The 16,192-nt window shown below is 44.9% G+C and overlaps 2 protein-coding genes and 1 long non-coding RNA gene across 12 annotated transcripts in view; 2 read left to right on the top strand and 1 right to left on the bottom strand.

Annotated features, from left to right (window-relative positions):
- Positions 1-9,434, top strand: part of crybg1a (crystallin beta-gamma domain containing 1a) — a 37,611-nt gene extending 28,177 nt beyond the window's left edge. For 4 of the 10 annotated variants that reach the window (XM_061795015.1, XM_061795014.1, XM_061795018.1 and 1 more), the window contains exons 6-23: positions 20-58; positions 150-268; positions 417-594; positions 1,316-1,455; positions 1,746-1,872; positions 1,950-1,985; positions 2,787-2,935; positions 3,009-3,135; positions 3,217-3,362; positions 4,269-4,395; positions 4,471-4,497; positions 5,002-5,114; positions 5,311-5,443; positions 5,546-5,685; positions 6,041-6,164; positions 6,268-6,429; positions 7,441-7,603; positions 9,119-9,434. In XM_061795015.1, the coding sequence (XP_061650999.1) occupies positions 20-58; positions 150-268; positions 417-594; positions 1,316-1,455; positions 1,746-1,872; positions 1,950-1,985; positions 2,787-2,935; positions 3,009-3,135; positions 3,217-3,362; positions 4,269-4,395; positions 4,471-4,497; positions 5,002-5,114; positions 5,311-5,443; positions 5,546-5,685; positions 6,041-6,164; positions 6,268-6,429; positions 7,441-7,603; positions 9,119-9,243 (2,175 nt within the window). In that variant the 3' untranslated portion in view covers positions 9,244-9,434. The other 6 variants (XM_061795016.1, XM_061795017.1, XR_009791465.1 and 3 more) reach the window with 6 other exon arrangements.
- A 90-nt stretch (positions 9,435-9,524) lies between these two features.
- rtn4ip1 (reticulon 4 interacting protein 1) lies at positions 9,525-16,185 on the bottom strand. Its single transcript, XM_061795025.1, has 9 exons — positions 15,726-16,185; positions 14,497-14,648; positions 13,684-13,752; positions 13,478-13,602; positions 12,653-12,701; positions 12,433-12,569; positions 10,960-11,143; positions 10,315-10,407; positions 9,525-9,789 (listed from the first exon to the last, which is right to left on the bottom strand). Exons 1-9 carry the CDS (start codon positions 15,979-15,981, stop codon positions 9,673-9,675), a joined length of 1,182 nt encoding a protein of 393 aa, XP_061651009.1. The 5' UTR covers positions 15,982-16,185; the 3' UTR covers positions 9,525-9,672.
- On the top strand, positions 11,117-14,278 carry LOC133487839 (uncharacterized). Its single transcript, XR_009791469.1, has 3 exons — positions 11,117-11,248; positions 11,942-12,024; positions 13,943-14,278. It is a non-coding gene; the product is annotated as an uncharacterized LOC133487839 (long non-coding RNA).
- Positions 16,186-16,192: the final 7 nt, after the last annotated feature.

Raw genomic sequence — 16,192 nt, 5'->3', positions numbered from 1 at the left:
GCGTACAATTTCCTCGCAGACACCCGTGGCGAAAGGGTTCCACAAAAGACCCGGAAAGGTACAAGTGAATGTTACATCACTAGATTTGTCATTAAAGCGGTGCCGCCACTTCAGATTGTAGCAACACCTCTGTTTTCCGGCCGCTCCAGATTTTCATACATGGACACGATAACCTGGGCGCTGAAGTCTATGAACTATGGAGTGACGTCGAAGATGCCACGCAGATGAAACTCTCTCCTGTCGTCCTGGCGCGAGTCATCAGAGGATGGTGAGGAGGCTTTGCTCTTTATGAATCGAGTTGCGTGAGTTACTTTGACTTGGTCTACTACTCGGTGCTTCGACTGGGGTAATGCAGCCGATGCGTATCGTTACTATCCGTCTCCGCTTAATCTAATAGTCTGTTGTTTTCCATTTAGTTGGCTCCTGTATGAACATAAGGGCTTCCAGGGCCGTGTCATTGCCCTGGAGGAAGGTCAAACGGATCACATAGCGAACATGTGGGCTGAGGACGGTGCCCCGACAACTCTGGACGAGAAAGGTCAGCCAGCATCGCCGACGCCCGTGACCATCGGTTCTATTCGACTGGCGGTCGACGTAAGTTGCTGCCTCGGATCTGTCGCTCACTAGCTCACGTCATGTCTGTATGGCTGCTTATTTGAACACATTGGCCACCGCTCTCCTTAAATCTGCGCAATCCGAATGCCATCCGATATAAAAAGTACCCCGACGAACAATTCTGCATTTGAACCGATTATCCCACATATTCATTTGCGGTGTTCCGCCGTCGTACATTTCCGAACCTTTTCGCCAAAATACCACAAGCACCATTCGTTGGGATGCAGTGCTTTCTTTCCTACAGCGCTGATCATTGCAAATCAAGGCACAAAGCCAATTTCGGGACCGTTACCATGTAACAATGAAAACACCCTTTTAGAAGAAAAACGATTTGACTTCGTTCAGACACCAGTGTGGCAGAGCTCCGATGTCAAAAACCGTGTTTGGCATAACATTCCCATCAAAAAGTACGCATGCACGTTGCCGTGCATTTGATAGTTTTAGTCGTACATGAATGCTTTCATTTGTTCATTTAGCTTGTTGAATATGCAATGTTAAAAGCACAATTAGAGAGTTGATGTGCGACCTAAATTACAGTTTGAACCCTTCGTCCCATAAGAAAAATGGATCATTTTGCGATTGGAGCAACTGGAGTTGTGTCGCTCCAAACGCGGCAGCCCAACAAACAGAGCGTTTCTGTTGAAGAGCTGGACTTTTGTCATTATTACCGGGAGCGTTTGCATTCTGCTGTTTGTTGCAGGACTACACCCAGCCCAGAATCGACCTGTTTACAGAAGTGAATGGTTTGGGAAGGGTCTCATCTTACTGTGATGACACAGTTGAAGTTGGCTCCTTTGGGATCCCCCAGGCCACTGGTTCCATAAAGGTCCATTCTGGAGTGTAAGTTGACGCAACTGTTGCCTACCTGAAGATGCGATGTTACTTGCACCTGTTTTCAAAAACTGTTCTCCAGAATGCCGTCTTTTTCCTTCCATTTACCGTTAGCACCTTGAAAACAGTGGCAAGTGATCTCAGTGCAACATCTGTTTGTAAGGCTAGCCACCAGGTTGAGCACGGGATCATCATCATCATCATCATTATTAGGAAAAGAGAATCATTACAATGACTAGGAGCTCATACCGACTACTGTCTTTTCAGAAGAACTTTCTCTCCACGTCTTGTGTGTTTAGCTGGCTCGTGTACAGTGATTCTGGCTTTCGAGGTTTCGTAGGAGTGCTGGAAGCGGGCGAGTTTCCTTGTTCAGACACCTGGGGATTCCCTCAGCCCTTTGTTGGCTCGCTCAGGCCCCTTCGAATTGTAAGTACAGCAGACGCCTCGCACGCTATCGCATTTGTGTCATTTTGGGTATTGACAAATTCCGACGGTCTTTGCAGGGAGCAATAAAGGTGGAACATCCCAAAGAGGTCGAGGTTTGTATTCGAGTAGATGGCAACTGTTACATTATATGTATCGTACAGGAAATATTGATTGTAAACAGTTTGACAAGACATTTTGCAATCTGGAGCCCATGTCAATAATATGAGATAAGACTGCTGCAGCAAAGCGGAAAATATCAACGTATAACCTGTCCTACGTTCGTGTGAATTAAGCACTACTAGAATGCAAATAAGCAATTCGAATCTCACACAGTTATCTTGCCGTTTCAGTCGGCAATAAACAGACATCAACACCAAAAAGGGGCGAGTTCTTCGTGAGGGGAGAAGTCTCGAATGATCCAATCTGACAGCAGCTGTAACGGAGCTGACTTGCTACTGCTACTGCTCCTTCTGGCGCTTGACAACGGCTTCAAGATAAGACCGTCAAATTCCCCACGTGTTCGTTCTGTGAATCATTAACTTGGGGGTTAAACTCGGCTGCTCGGCCGTGCAAGTTCACTTCATGTCGAAGAAGGCGTGACTCTGATCGTTGACATATTTAACCGATGAATGGACGGCGAATGCGAAACGGGTACGTACGGCAATATTGTTCCCGCTGCTTAGTCTTGCGAGCTTTGTGATACACGTTGTATTTTCCATTGCAACTGTATTGGTCTCGGAGCAATTTCCACCGTTATTCTTTCAGAGAATAAGGTTGAAAAGGTGCTGCCTGTGGCGCAAATTCCCACATCGACTGTTCTGATCCGTCCAGTTGCACTCCGCCGTCGCTCGCTCACGGTCCAGGAAACAAATCCAGAGGGCATCTTTTCATTGCTTCCTTTTTGGCCGGTTCAGGCGCTCGTGTTCGAGAAGCCCGATTTTGAGGGCGACTGTTTAGAGGTGGATGGCGACTTGTCCAACTTGAGTGCGGAAGAGGCAGAAGCAGAGCGAGGCAGCAAGAAGACAATCTCTGCAGTCGGCTCGCTCAAGATACTTGGTGGTCTGTGAGTATTTGAGTTCGTAGATATGTGTATATTCCCGATGTTAGAAATGTCTCAAATACCTTCTGTCCGGTAGCTGGGTTGGCTATCAAGAGGAAGACTTTGAGGGTCAACAATACGTCCTGGAGGAAGGAGAGTATCCTCATTGCAGTGATTGGGGCGGATCCGAGGATGGTCTTCTCTCAATTCGGCCCGTTAGGACTGTAAGCTTGATTTGATTCCTTAGCGCCTTAATGGGAAAAAAAAAAAACATACATCTTGTTTGATTTTTTTATCTCCCCAAGGATTTCCTGTCCCCGCACATTCAATTGTTCAGTGAGCCCAATTTGGATGAGCGGGGTCTCAGTGTGGATTTGATGGGGCCCGTTATCAACATGGACGATATCGGCCACGGCGGAAAAACCCAGTCCATCAACGTCCTGAGTGGGGTGTAAGTCAAACGCTCCCGATTTTGTTATTTTTGCTTTTTTTGCTTTTTTTGCTTTTCCACTTTGGGGTTGTCAACATAAATCATTGAGCTTCGAAGCCTCTCCCTCCCATTGTGCTGACTAAGGCTCCGTTCAGAGTGAAAAGGACTGGAAAGAAGGAGAAGACACTCAATAGTCGACTTTCAGAATGTCAAAATCGGCCCCGATCTCGGGGTAACATCAAATGTTCTGTTTGTGTCCGTTCATGCACACACTTGCAGTTTTAGGTGTGCGCTACTTATTCTTCTTACAAACATGACTAAGAGTTCCGTCACTGTTCAAACACTCAACACACCTCGATGGTGCATACAAACAGCCCCGAAGACGTTAGCGCCGCTGTCTCCTGATGTTTTGAATAGTTTTCATTTCCCGCGCTTAAATATTTGCATTGAACGAGTCTCCACAATATTGGACCTTCTTTTACCAGTTGATCATTCTTGTCAAAGTAATTGATTGATGAAGCATTCCCCCCCCCCCATTATTTATTTCTTCACATCCATGTTGCAAGTGCGCATACTCATATAAATCAGGTTGATTGCTAGAATACAGCCATAAATATTTTACAGAGCTAAGGTGTCATTCGCCATTGAGAGCAAATTTGAATCTATCAAATTTGAATCTATCACAAGCCATATTCATTTCAAAGGATATGCAAAATGAAGGTATTTTATTGGTCATATGTAACACGTACAACAACATTTGTTCTGTGGATTGAATCGTAGTAGTGGTTGGGTGGTGGTCAGAGTGTAGCACCCCGGCAACCTTCCTTGACCAATGAAAATGGACTTTACTTGGATGTTTTCTTCTATGGTAGGAGGGACGAGATAGCGAAGGTTTTCCTGGATGTGTTTTTCTTCTCTTGGCGACAGCTGGGTGGCATTTGAGAATCCCGCGTTCAGCGGCGAGCGCTACATCCTGGAGAGAGGCTCGTACTCGTGTCCGGAAGACTGGGGTGCGCAGAATTGCAAGATATCATCAATCCAGCCGGTCTTCAATGTAAGAATATGAATAGATACGTCGCTTGACTTGTTCAGAACCCTCATTCAGATTCTTTCTCTTCTTATTTTGCAGGAAACATTGTTGGAGTCTCGGTTCAAGGTTTGCAGCACAAACATTTCCCCTACTGCATAGGATAGGGACAAAAAGTCTTGATTGTGTCAAATGCAAGCGTGATGTGTGGGAATTTGTGCCCGTGAATCCAGAGAGCGCCTGTGATGCCAGTGGTCGCAGATTTTGACCCGGCTCCCAATCAAACGCATGCTGTAACACATTTTCACATTTCGTAGCATAGTACACCAAATGTTTTGCTGAAAGGAAGAAAGACAAATCATTCTGGATCAAGACCCCGATGGTGACCAATTGTCACTTGGGTCTTTTTGAAAGTGAATGTGGAAGGATACCTGAATCCCCAGAGATTCAAACCTACAACCCTTGACTGTGAGGCAGATGCACTAATCACACCATACTGTGGAATCTCCGTGGCGTCTAATACTTTCTCGGAGGTGTTTTCGATGGCATTTGTATGTGAGCTAATGTTTCATCTCGTGTGTGTGTGTGTGTGTGTGTCCCACCCCCATAACGTTGCGCCGTATTGCTGTCTAGGCGAAGCTGTTCTCTGAGCCCGACTTTAAGGGTGAGCTGGTGATTCTGGAGGACAGTGCAGCAGCTTTGGATGAGGACTTTGTGCCCAGGTCCTGTAAGGTGCTGGCTGGCAGGTATAGGAGCCACAAGTGAATTGATATTCAACACCGCAGCCAAAGGGTGCTTGGTACATTTGCGAGGTCACGGTCACCGTCACCGTCACCAATGAGCACATTTGAGGCAATCAAATGTCAACATATTGGAAATGCAAATATTCCTCATCATGACACAAGACTGACTAATGTGAGTGTATCTTGATTCACGCATCAGCTGGATCACTTATGAAGGCAGAAACTTCTCTGACAACATGTACTTACTGGAGGAAGGAGAATACCCCGACACTGAATTCATGGGCTTCTTGTCATCAGACGTGAGGGTCCGTTCCGTGCGAACTGTTGGCCATGTAAGTGCTTTGTTTGCGTGTGAGCGGACGGTATCTTGTTCTGTGCACTGACTTTGTGTCATTTTGCACGCTAGTAATAAAGCTCTCTGCTTTCTCGTGTAGGAGTTGTCGCTCCCCTCCCTCTTGCTGTTCAGCAAGGTGGGCTGCGCAGGTCGCAGTGTGGTGCTGACTCGGGAGGTGGTGAACCTGCACCGAGCGGGCTGGGGTGCTCGCATACGCTCTCTGGTGGTGGAGGGCGGAAAGTACGTATCCTACCTCCTCCTAAGGTTGCGCTTGTAATTGCTGGGGTTTGTGTGCATTTTCCTCTCATCTGACAAGAACTGAACCATACTTCGAACAGTACCGCAATTCTTCAATGTCATCTTTTTGACTGTATGTCTTGAAGTATTGGCAAGCTTTGATTCTAAATTTCCAAGAGCTATGTTAAAGTGAATAAACTGTAAAAGATCACGTGGCAATGCACTTTTAATCTTACTAGTCCTGCCAGGGTTGTAACATATCTCTCTGAGTAGCAGCCTATTACAGGGAGCTCAACTGTAGACTATAGACTTTTTCATTTGACGTTCACTTTTCTCACATTGTCCCGTATTTGTCGAGGTGGGTGTTGTACGAAGGCAGCAACCATCGCGGTCGACAGGTCCTGCTGCGGCCAGGCCGAGTGGTCGACTGGTGCAAGTTCAGCGGATGGAAGGGAATCGGATCGCTGCGGCCGTTGCTGCAGGTATGGAGCATCGTTTGTCACGCTTATTGTGACGCAAGGGGGGATTTATCTGTAACTGTATCAGTAAATCAAGTTCGGCGTCGCCGATACGCTTCGCCGACAGAAACGGATCGGTATCCGTCTGCGGAACAACGAGACGGGATGTCTGATGTCGCTGACGGGGGGGGCGCCGGATGACGTCCAGCTGATGAGGGTGCAGGCCGTGGAAGACACAGGCGGCGAAGAGCAACTCTGGCTCTACCGAGACGGTCATCTTACCTGCAAGGTAGTCAGTATGGACAGACTACCGAATCGGCATGTGAAAGTGCTCGCGACCTTCATGGCCGTATAGTCTACTCGGTGTGCTTACAGTAAATGCATATTGTTAAATACATCAGTTGGATATTTACACCAACACACACACATACAAAAAAAAAAACACCTGTCCTAACGATGACGAGAACATCCACGTGAAGTGCTTTAATGCTGACCTTTTCAATTTCAGTGAGCGCTCGATGTTTTACCATTTGGAGCAATTTCAAAATGAATTTCCCGTTCCCCCCCCCCGTTTGAACCAGCTCACGAGGAAAAGTCAGGAGTGAATCAAGCATTACATCCAACCGCTAAAACCAGATTTTTCTGATCAAGGAAATCAAGTATATAACCGAAGTTTGACATCTTGAAATGATGAAATATGTTTTTGAAAAACTGTACGTTTGAAAATGAATTGATGATAATAATAGATTTCTATTAAAGAATGTCTACATACTGTTGTATTAATCATCACATACATTTAAACAATGATTTTGATAAATGCCCGTGCTGTTAATTTAGGGCAGCAGTGACATAAACCTCACACTGGTGGTTGTCTAACACATGTTAAGCACCGTACATACTTAAAATGATTTATGAAGTCAAAGAGTTTCATTGTGAAAAAAACAACAAAAAACAAAACGGAATTGTGGAAGACAAAGAAAAGAAAGGAAACAGGTTCACGTGTGTTCTGTAGGAGGCAAACTATTTCGATTTTGGAAGCAGTTTGACATTTCAAGCTAATAGAACGGCTGAATCCTTAAGCAGCTTCTTCACTCTTTTTCTTTGACATCATTGCGTTAGCAGGAAATGAGTTATTTTGCTCTTTCCGTATGTAGCTGGATGTCTTTGAATATTTTACAGGAAGTGGATTCAGCGACAGATGTTGAATTTTCAGTTCGTAATATTGAGTCCGTGTTTTCTCCGGTTGATCCCAAGTAGCTGACTGACGAACGTGTGCGCGCTGCTTCCTGTTTGCTTCCAGCTGGCGGAGGACTGTGGACTGGGGACCACAGGCAACGTGATGATGGCAGGCAGTCGGCTTTGTGTGTCGCCGGAGGGAGGAAAAGCCAATCAGCTGTGGGAGGTCACCTCGGACGGTCTCGTGCGCTGCCACTTCCAACCTGGCCTGGTCCTCGAGGTCAAAGGTCAGATTCCCCTGTCGAGAGTTGATCGCATGTCTTGAGTTATTCACTGAAGGTATTACGCAGGCAATGTTAGAAGTAACGTTTTAATATTCTTAACCGTCATCAAACTATAAAAGGAAAAAACAAGTTGTCTCGTTGTTACCTTATGAGCTTCTAAATAAACTTCATTTACAAGTGTTCAGTGGACCTCCACATAATAATCCACGGATTGTTGCTATGCGTGGTCTGGCCCGGTCCGGCCCGGTCCGGATCTCCTGGAAATAGCAGCGGTCCACTGTATATTCTACTTCACCTCTTCGATGACTTTTGACGATAAAGAGAACAGTAATAATATGTGCAGGTGCCAGCAGCATTGTGGGCCAGCGCTTTATACATCTGCCTCACAGTGAGGAGGCAACGGTGTTGAAAATGGATGACGACTATTTTGTTGTTGTGTACATTTCCGCCTGTCATCATGCACACACTAAACTGGCCTGTGGCCGCCACCTTCTCAACAGCACCGCCCCGTGGTGGATTTGCAGTGCTGCTAGTCACTGATTACATGCTAAACGCTTTTTTTGTGGAGCTGCACACTTGATGCATCATTTTCCAGGGCTTAACATTACATCACATTACGGTCTGTATCACAGGAGGTCACCAGTACGACAAGAACCTGGTGATCCTCAACACGTTCGAGGAGGGCAAACCAAACCAAAGATGGACATTGGAGATGTTGTGACCGCACGGGCCATATTGTGGCACTCGGACGCGACTCCGCCGGTGGAGCTCCTCGCGCCGCTCAGACGGGTCCCTAGTAGGCTTTTGCACAAACACTGCACTTCTGTAGCATTTGGACCCATGTGGAGGAGGGTAACCATCTTCTGATTTTTGAGTAGTACTTCTATTTGGTTGATAATTGCGTTTGTATTTTACAATGAAGATACATTTTCTTCTTATTTATCGACCCATATCCTGTCTAAACGTTGCATTGCATGTGGTGAAATGTCTTAATGTCTAGCACGTGGTGTCTGTTTCCTCATCTCGATAAAAAGATATATTTTATTTTGTCACTGCTGTTGGTAATAATATTGTAAAGTTTGTCAATGTTGTCAGAGCAGGTTTTAACACTGAACGAGATTCACATGATTAGATTGTAGATTTCAATCCGACAGGACATTTGAATCAACTGTTGTAAATGTGCAAAAATCATTTCAGACATTTTTTTGCAAACAATTTGGATACAAATAGTATCCCTGCATTTGTGAAATATTTATTAGTTGGGAACTATTTTAACTTTGCCTCCAATAACATGGCAATTCTTAGAGTGCTAATAGCTCGCTAATGACGCTGTATGGACCCATTCGCAAACAATTCTCATAACAGAGGCAAGCGCGTGTGACGTGGCTGGCTGTTTTTGCTCATGTAGTGTATTTCAGGAAGAAAGTGGAGAGAAATATATGTTAGCGTAACATGGGAGATTCAACAATGCTTGTGAGATTGATTGACTGAGATGAAGTGTTGACTTTTGATCAAAAGGAGCAAGATTTGAATGCAGTTGGAGCACATTCCCTCTCTTCAAGTGGAAGAAGTACTGTATATCACGCCTGGCTTCGTTTGAGCCCACAGACAGATGGGCCCCATCCGCCATTTGGCCGCAGTGACAATTTAGTCCCAAAATCTGAAGGTTTTTTTGTTTTTTTTAAGCTGCCATGCACTCTGCCAAGCATGTGCCCACTTGCTATTCTGTAAAATAACAAATTCCTTTCAGGCTAACTTTCAATCCAGACAGGAGAGACCATTTCGCACTTTTTTTTTTGTTTTTTGTTTGAATAAAAGTGGATCCAAAAAAAAAGTCTCTAAGTGTGGTGTTGTGTTGACGTGTGGCGGATGTCGGTCCATGGCGTACCCTGCCATTTGCCCAATGTACCAATTGCTGTTAAAATCAGGATTTAAAATGAACATTTATTTCGGACGAGAAAAATGAAACCTTTTCCAACATTTAGCAGGTTTAAACAGTCTTTACGCTCAACTTCAGCAGCGAAACACATCAGCGCTTAATGGAGTTGACGAGATCGTGTTTGTGCTCCACATCATCTGCCCTTGTTGATGTGGACCACGGTCTTCCCTCGGGCGTGGCCCTTCTCCACCTTCGCAAAGGCCTGAGGAACCTGCGCAAAGCTGAAGGTTTCTTCGACAACGGCGCGGATCTGCAAATGAAGGCAGCACAGGGCAAATGAGTTGTGCATTTGTAAATTCATTCTCTGCAGTTTTTGAATGGCCTGCCCTGCACTGCACTCTGTAGACATAACCAAATGGATTTCATGTTCTCTGTCTGAATTGATAGTATTACTATCACCGCATCATGTGCAACGTACATTCACAGGAGCTAGAAATGAGAAGCATGGCCAAATGAATCGTACCGTTGCCAGATTTGGACGTGAATGGAATCTTGATTTGGCGAAGGGGCAAAACGGCGGTCTACCGGGGAGCACACCGCCTTCCTCTTAACATTCCAAATACAAGTTTCTTAGGTTACTTGAAGCCTCCAAATTGTCCATAGGTGTGAATTATTGTGCCCTGCAATCAGCCCATCCAAATGTGAATCATTAGGGGATTATGCTGTATATTTATTTTTCTCCGTTTTACTTAACTGTTAGTAATACTGGGTGGATTTACTGCGATCTATGTTTTTTCCCTCTATACTGTACGTTCCTAACAGTGCGTTACCATACCTGCCCTGCATCTACCATCTCCCTTATTTCATCCAGTGCTGGACCGCTCGGTGCAAAGAATCCCCAGCGGTAGTGGGCCCCCTTAACAAGGTGCTGCAAGAGAGCAAAACGAGCAAATGAAAGTTAATGAAACTTAACTGTTAACGTGACAGACTAAACATTTGCTTCAGTTGGAAAATGATTCAATTTCACTTCATTGGGCAAACTCGGGAAGGGAAAATCTGGGAGTACTTTTGATACCGAACATGAAATCGTTAATAATTGCCTGTAGAAACCGCAAGATGGTGGCAAAGCACTACTTTTGTCAAAATTGAGCAAGTTAGGCCGACGCGAAGGCGGATAAGATTGACATGGCGGCACACGAGAGGCTGAAATCTGATTGGACAAAAAATCCAATGTACATCACAGCAAAGGAAAAATAAGAAGAAGAAAAAAAAAAAGGAAGAGGATGGATTGTTGAGAACCAATACATACAATTGCATGGAACAAATTTGAGTATTTTGGTTGTAAATGTCGGTCAGCGCTTTTGGCCGAACGAGGCCTTTGCTGGCCTTAACCACTCCCCGCTGATGCCTTCTGACTCAGTCGCCTATCAAATGAGAGATGTTAATAGATCGGTAAAGGAGAATTTGGTTGTTTCCCTACCTTGAGGGCCTTCCCGGCCACAGTGGCGGCGTTCTGCAGCATACCATCGGCGACCCCGAGAGCGTCAGTGTTTTGGAGGAAGGGCGTAACCAGGGTGACGTACTTGGCGCCACTCCAGGGCTTGAGCAGATTCAGCGCCCAGCTTTCTGTGCTGCCCCCGATGTTATCCAGGATCAGGTCGAACCTTTGTGAGGCGGAGGACGGGTGGCGGGGGTAAAGAGAGGCATCGGTCATCCCGCCAACGAATGCGAGCTCCAAATCCAACGCTTATACCAACATAGGACGTTTGGTAACAATACGTCATCAGCCGCCGCTGTGCTTACTGTTTTTCATTTCATTGTTTTATATCTATGGCCGAGAAGTGATTTGAATATAGATCATTACTGTAACTACGACTTAACTACTGTATTAGCTAGAGCTGCAAGAAACGATTATTTTAATCATCGATTAATCTGTTGATTTTTTTTTTTTTTTTTTTTTTTTTTAGAAAATAGGCATACATTTTTAACATTGTTTTCCAATGTTTAGCTAGAGCTGCAAGAAACGATTATTTTAATCATCGATTAATCTGTTGATTTTTATTATTATTGAGAAAACAGGCAAACATTTTTAACATTGTTTTCCAATGCAACAGCAGATGTTTGCAAATCTCATATTTCGATTAAAACCAAAGATAATCAGTCTGCTTTCATGGAGGACTATAGAAATCGGAGAATATTTACTTATCTCTTTGAACAATTTGACGTCAATTAAGTATTTAATCGAAGACTCCAAATTGCCCGTAGGTGTGAATGTGAGTGCGAATGATTGTTTGTGTATACTGTATGTGCCCTGCGATTGGCCGGCGACCAGTTCGGGGTGTGCCCAGAGTCAGCTGGGATAGGGTCCGGCACGCCCGCGGCCCTACTGAGGATAAGCGGAACGGAAAATGGATGGATGGATGGATGGATGGACAGTAAACAATTCCTTGTTATATCTCCAGCATTCGTGATTGACTCCGGCGTGTTCCGGCTTGCGCGCAAGTTGTGTCACCGCTGTAAGAACGGAGCGAGGACAAGGGGCTTGGTAAGTCATAGATTTGATCGAGTAAACTTTTTTTTTTTTTTTTGCAGCTCCCTTAGTTCAAAGAGCATCTCCGCTGAAACTGAATGGAGTTAGTGCTGCAACCTCTATTTATGATTTAGCAATTCTTTTCAGCCACTATTTTTCAACAAAACTGACAAGCAAGTTTAATTCCCACTAAGACAGACAACACGAACAGTTGCAATGTTAATCGATTAAGGACCGTGTTGACATACATGTTTTCCCAAGAGGAAAGACTTATTTTTATGTTATCTGTAAGGAGGAAAAAAACAAACAAAAGAAAAAAATCCCCAGATGGGGAGATAAACAGAAGCAAAAGTTGTTTTGAATAATTTCATGATCAAAAAAAGAAAAGAAAGGAGCGAATGAAAGGTGCGTGCTGGCTCTCACTTGTTCAGGGCAGCGAGCGGCACCTCAACGGGTCCGGCCGTGTAGTCCACCACACGGTCCGCTCCGAGCCCCCTGACGAAACGCTCGGCATTCTGGGAGCATGTCACGGTCACGTGGGCTCCCCACGCCTTCAGCATCTTGAACAATAACAAGAATATCGAGATTATCTTGAAATTCTATTCATCTGTGTGTGAGACTTCATAGCAATCTGAAACCGTACCTGGATGGCAAATGTTCCCACTCCCCCAGACCCTCCGAGGATCAAAATACTGTGACGAAGAAGAAGAAGAAGAAGAAGAAGAAGAAGAAGAGGGTCAAAGAAAAGCAACAATTCTGCTATTTGTTTTGCCCATTATGATTCATGACCAATGGATTGATTTCGGATGTTTGTGCACATTAGAGCAGGGGTCGCCAAACGTGTTGTGACTGAGAGCTACTTCTTCTTCGGGGTCGGCGGACTAGGCATCGAAACTGGGAACCGAAATGTTTAAATTTGAACCATTCCGGGAGAACCGGTTCTCGATGCCCAACTACAAGTCGGTGGCATTAGTTTTTCTTTTAATATTAGTAAGCCAAAAAAATAAAGGCATCTGACTGCGTGCCTGCGTTTATGTCAGCAAGAGAGAAAGAGTGTAGGCGGTAGTGTGAGAGTGTGTGAGGTACAAACCAGGAAAATCTTGATTTTGCCCCTTCCTCAGCAACAACGTCAAATGCCGGACAATCTTTTGTCTTATAAGATTATCCTTAGGTCTGAAGTGTGTTAAGAGTGGATTTGTCCCGATAATAGGGTCTGAAACAGGTCGGGGGCCGACAATCGTAAATACCGACCACGATCAAAAGTCGACGTGTGCGGGGAAAAGCGACTTCTCCCGAGTGGAACGGAATGGAGCCCATCGAAGAAGCACCCTCACTCAGGAACAACGAAGCAAACGTGTCTTACCCAATGTTGCTTGTTTTGTAGAAAAGTGGGTTCCCCAGACAGCAAGAGCGAGCGAGCGAGCGAGCGAGTGTGCCTGTGTGTGTGCATGCGCGCGTGTTCCCTCACCGTTTCTTGGCACAGTTGTCTTTGGTGAGCCCTCCCGTGTTGACGAGCGCCGACCACGCCGTGGCCGCCACGTAAGGGATGGCGGCGGCCTCCGTGTGGCTCAGGGTCTTCGGTTTCAGGGACACCTAAGTGTGACGATACAAATACACGCACGTCAGCCTCCGCCAGTCAATACTTGCATTGCACGATGACGACGGGATTCTTACCTCATTGGCACTCAGCACAACAAACTCAGCCAAGCTGCCCCGCTTCCAAGGTGGGATGGCGGCCCACACCTGAGGAGGACACACGGCCTCAGTGTTTATGTTGGACTTCATCGGAAAATGGACTGCTTATCGATGCCAATGCTGCCATTGAGTGATTTGGTTTTTTCGGTTTCGCTCTATTATTTCTGATCAAAATAAGATGCTAACAAAACTGGAAATACGCATACTTTTCATTGGAATGTTTGCTTATGACTTTCAGTGACTCAATACAATTCTTTTGGGGAATTAAGAAGAAGAGAAAAAAAAAAGCTACTAAGATGCATCGGCCAACATCCCCCGGACTCACGCCTGTGGTGTCCTTGAGCGAGACAGTGATGCCCCGCCCGAACTGCTGCCCCCTGCTCCGTCCGGTGTGTTCCGCTAACAAGTGTGTGTGTGTTCACTGTGATGGGTAAAATGCAGAGAACACATTTCGTGCGCATGCATGCATGCATGCATGGTCATGACAATAAAGGTCATTTCTTCTTCTCTCTCGACTAGAATTTCTTTGGATCGTGTCGCATCTTTTTTAGATCTCGATTTTGCCAGGACATATTCTGTTTAAGCGGTTTCTTGACTGAACAGCTCTGGAGGTAGTTAGGCTTGGGTGTGATCAGAAAAAAACATTGACCAAAAATTGTGATTGTTTGGACTTTGCAGTGGTGTAGCATTGTACTGCGTGAACCCAAACACTGAATATGTCAAACCTCTCAGCTACGCCGGTGCATTGCGTTGATGCCTAATAAAAGGTGTGTGACTCTTTTTTATTTTTACCTCATCTCTTTCTTGGAAGTACTTCACATCCAGGCCACACTCCATGATGACGCCAGACACGTCTCTCCCCAGGGTGAGCGGGAACTCGCTGCCCGTCTGATTAATATTGAGAGGGTCTCTCTTCATGGACAGGGTGGCAGCACCATAGCCCCCTGGCAGAGTGCAAGACATCATTATTGCACTGAATAATAGCTAATTATTCATTCAACATCTCGACATGACTTTTGTGTTACTTTTAATTTCACTATACAACTGCTTGCTGTGGTTTGATGCCCTTCAGAACATCTCGGACAGACAGAAAAACAAATGACAGGATTTTTAACATAATAAGGATACATTATTATAGCACGTGGGTTCCTCTGTGTCAAATCTAATTGCGGAGGCGGCAATAGTACTTAAACCGCACTCGGGTAGAAGTACAGATACTTCAACTTCGACTCCTGGTGTAAGTAAAAAAAAAAAAAGCACATGCTTTGAATTGACTTCAGTCGAAAAGTAAAAATGATTTTTTTTTGATAATTTTGCACATGAAAAGAAAAACATAAAACCGTTTCCCTCTTTACCTTCGTAGTGCTCATACTGAGAAAACAAAAATCTGCTAGCCAGTTAAGATAACGTGTTTCCGTGGCTTTGCGAAAATTGCCAACATTGTGAACTGACAAACAAATAAGTCTAAATTAGCTAATTATAACAACAGAAAAAATACACTTGACCTGTACTTATTTTTTCAGATTAAATGACAAAAATTGAACGCTCCAAGTTGGTGGTTTTTAGTCTGCCACAAGTCACAACGCATTCGTCATGAATCAGTCTTCGAGCCGAAAACATCAAGCAATTTTCTTCAATAATGTCGCGGACGGGGAATATCTTGCTTCTTCCCAATCTGCTGCGCCATTGTTATTAATGCTTCACATTGTTAGTCCCAAATATCTCAATCAAGATCTCTATTTAGGTCTTTTTAGGTCAACTCATCTGCAGAAGTTGAACATATTAGTGAGTCTATTTGGACAAAGTAAGGTGCAGAAAGTGCAGACAGCTGTTTTCAAATGTAGGGACTTTTTTTTTTTTTTTTTTAAATCGCTCGACAAACTAAATAGTCCTTAGTAAAGTACAGAACGCTGAACAATCTTCTTATACATAGTAAGTATTTGTTGTTCGTAATTCCCCACCGCTGTCCGCTTGTCACAGAGTCCCAGTTTGAATGTTGCGGCCGTAAACGTGTCACTCGCCTCTCATGCTGACGTCAATCGGGTTCAGTCCTGCTGCGAACACCTTGACGATCACCTCGTTGGGGTAGTGGATGACCGGGAAGCTGGCATTTTTGCTGAAGCGCAGAACATCATTGGCTCCGTATTTATCAATCACCCACGCGGGCATGACAGTTCCGCAGCTGCTCGAGGTCTTGAAAAATCTGGAAACTGCTGTTCTCGAAATGTTACAGTGAAATAACCAGCTACTGTCCACCGCACGTCTCATAGCTGACATATCTGAAAAGTTGAATTAGCGACAAATTCGACCCACATTTCCATCCCTGTGGGATACCTGCAAAGCCATCATTAAGCTGACGCTAATGTTGCTGAAAGCACGACTACCTTCTTACTGTAAACATTTTCTCTCTTTTAATGATCATATTGGAGAAAGTGAAATGTTTCGTCCTTTCAAGCGACCACTTCCTGAAATGACGACCACTTACTCT

The sequence above is a fragment of the Phyllopteryx taeniolatus genome, chromosome 13 (assembly GCF_024500385.1).
Source record: "Phyllopteryx taeniolatus isolate TA_2022b chromosome 13, UOR_Ptae_1.2, whole genome shotgun sequence".
In the NCBI taxonomy this organism is placed as follows: Eukaryota; Metazoa; Chordata; class Actinopteri; order Syngnathiformes; family Syngnathidae; genus Phyllopteryx; species Phyllopteryx taeniolatus.
This window is presented reverse-complemented; position numbering and strand designations above follow the sequence as displayed.

Excerpts from the sequence above, each read along its gene's own strand:
- rtn4ip1 (XM_061795025.1), bottom strand. The coding sequence starts at position 15,981 with ATGTCAGCTATGAGACGTGCGGTGGACAGTAGCTGGTTATTTCACTGT. Across the intron at positions 14,649-15,725 it reads GATTGACGTCAGCATGAGAG|GGGGCTATGGTGCTGCCACC; the intron begins GCGAGTGACACG and ends GCACTCTGCCAG. Across the intron at positions 9,790-10,314 it reads AGATGGTAGATGCAGGGCAG|ATCCGCGCCGTTGTCGAAGA; the intron begins GTATGGTAACGC and ends CTTCATTTGCAG.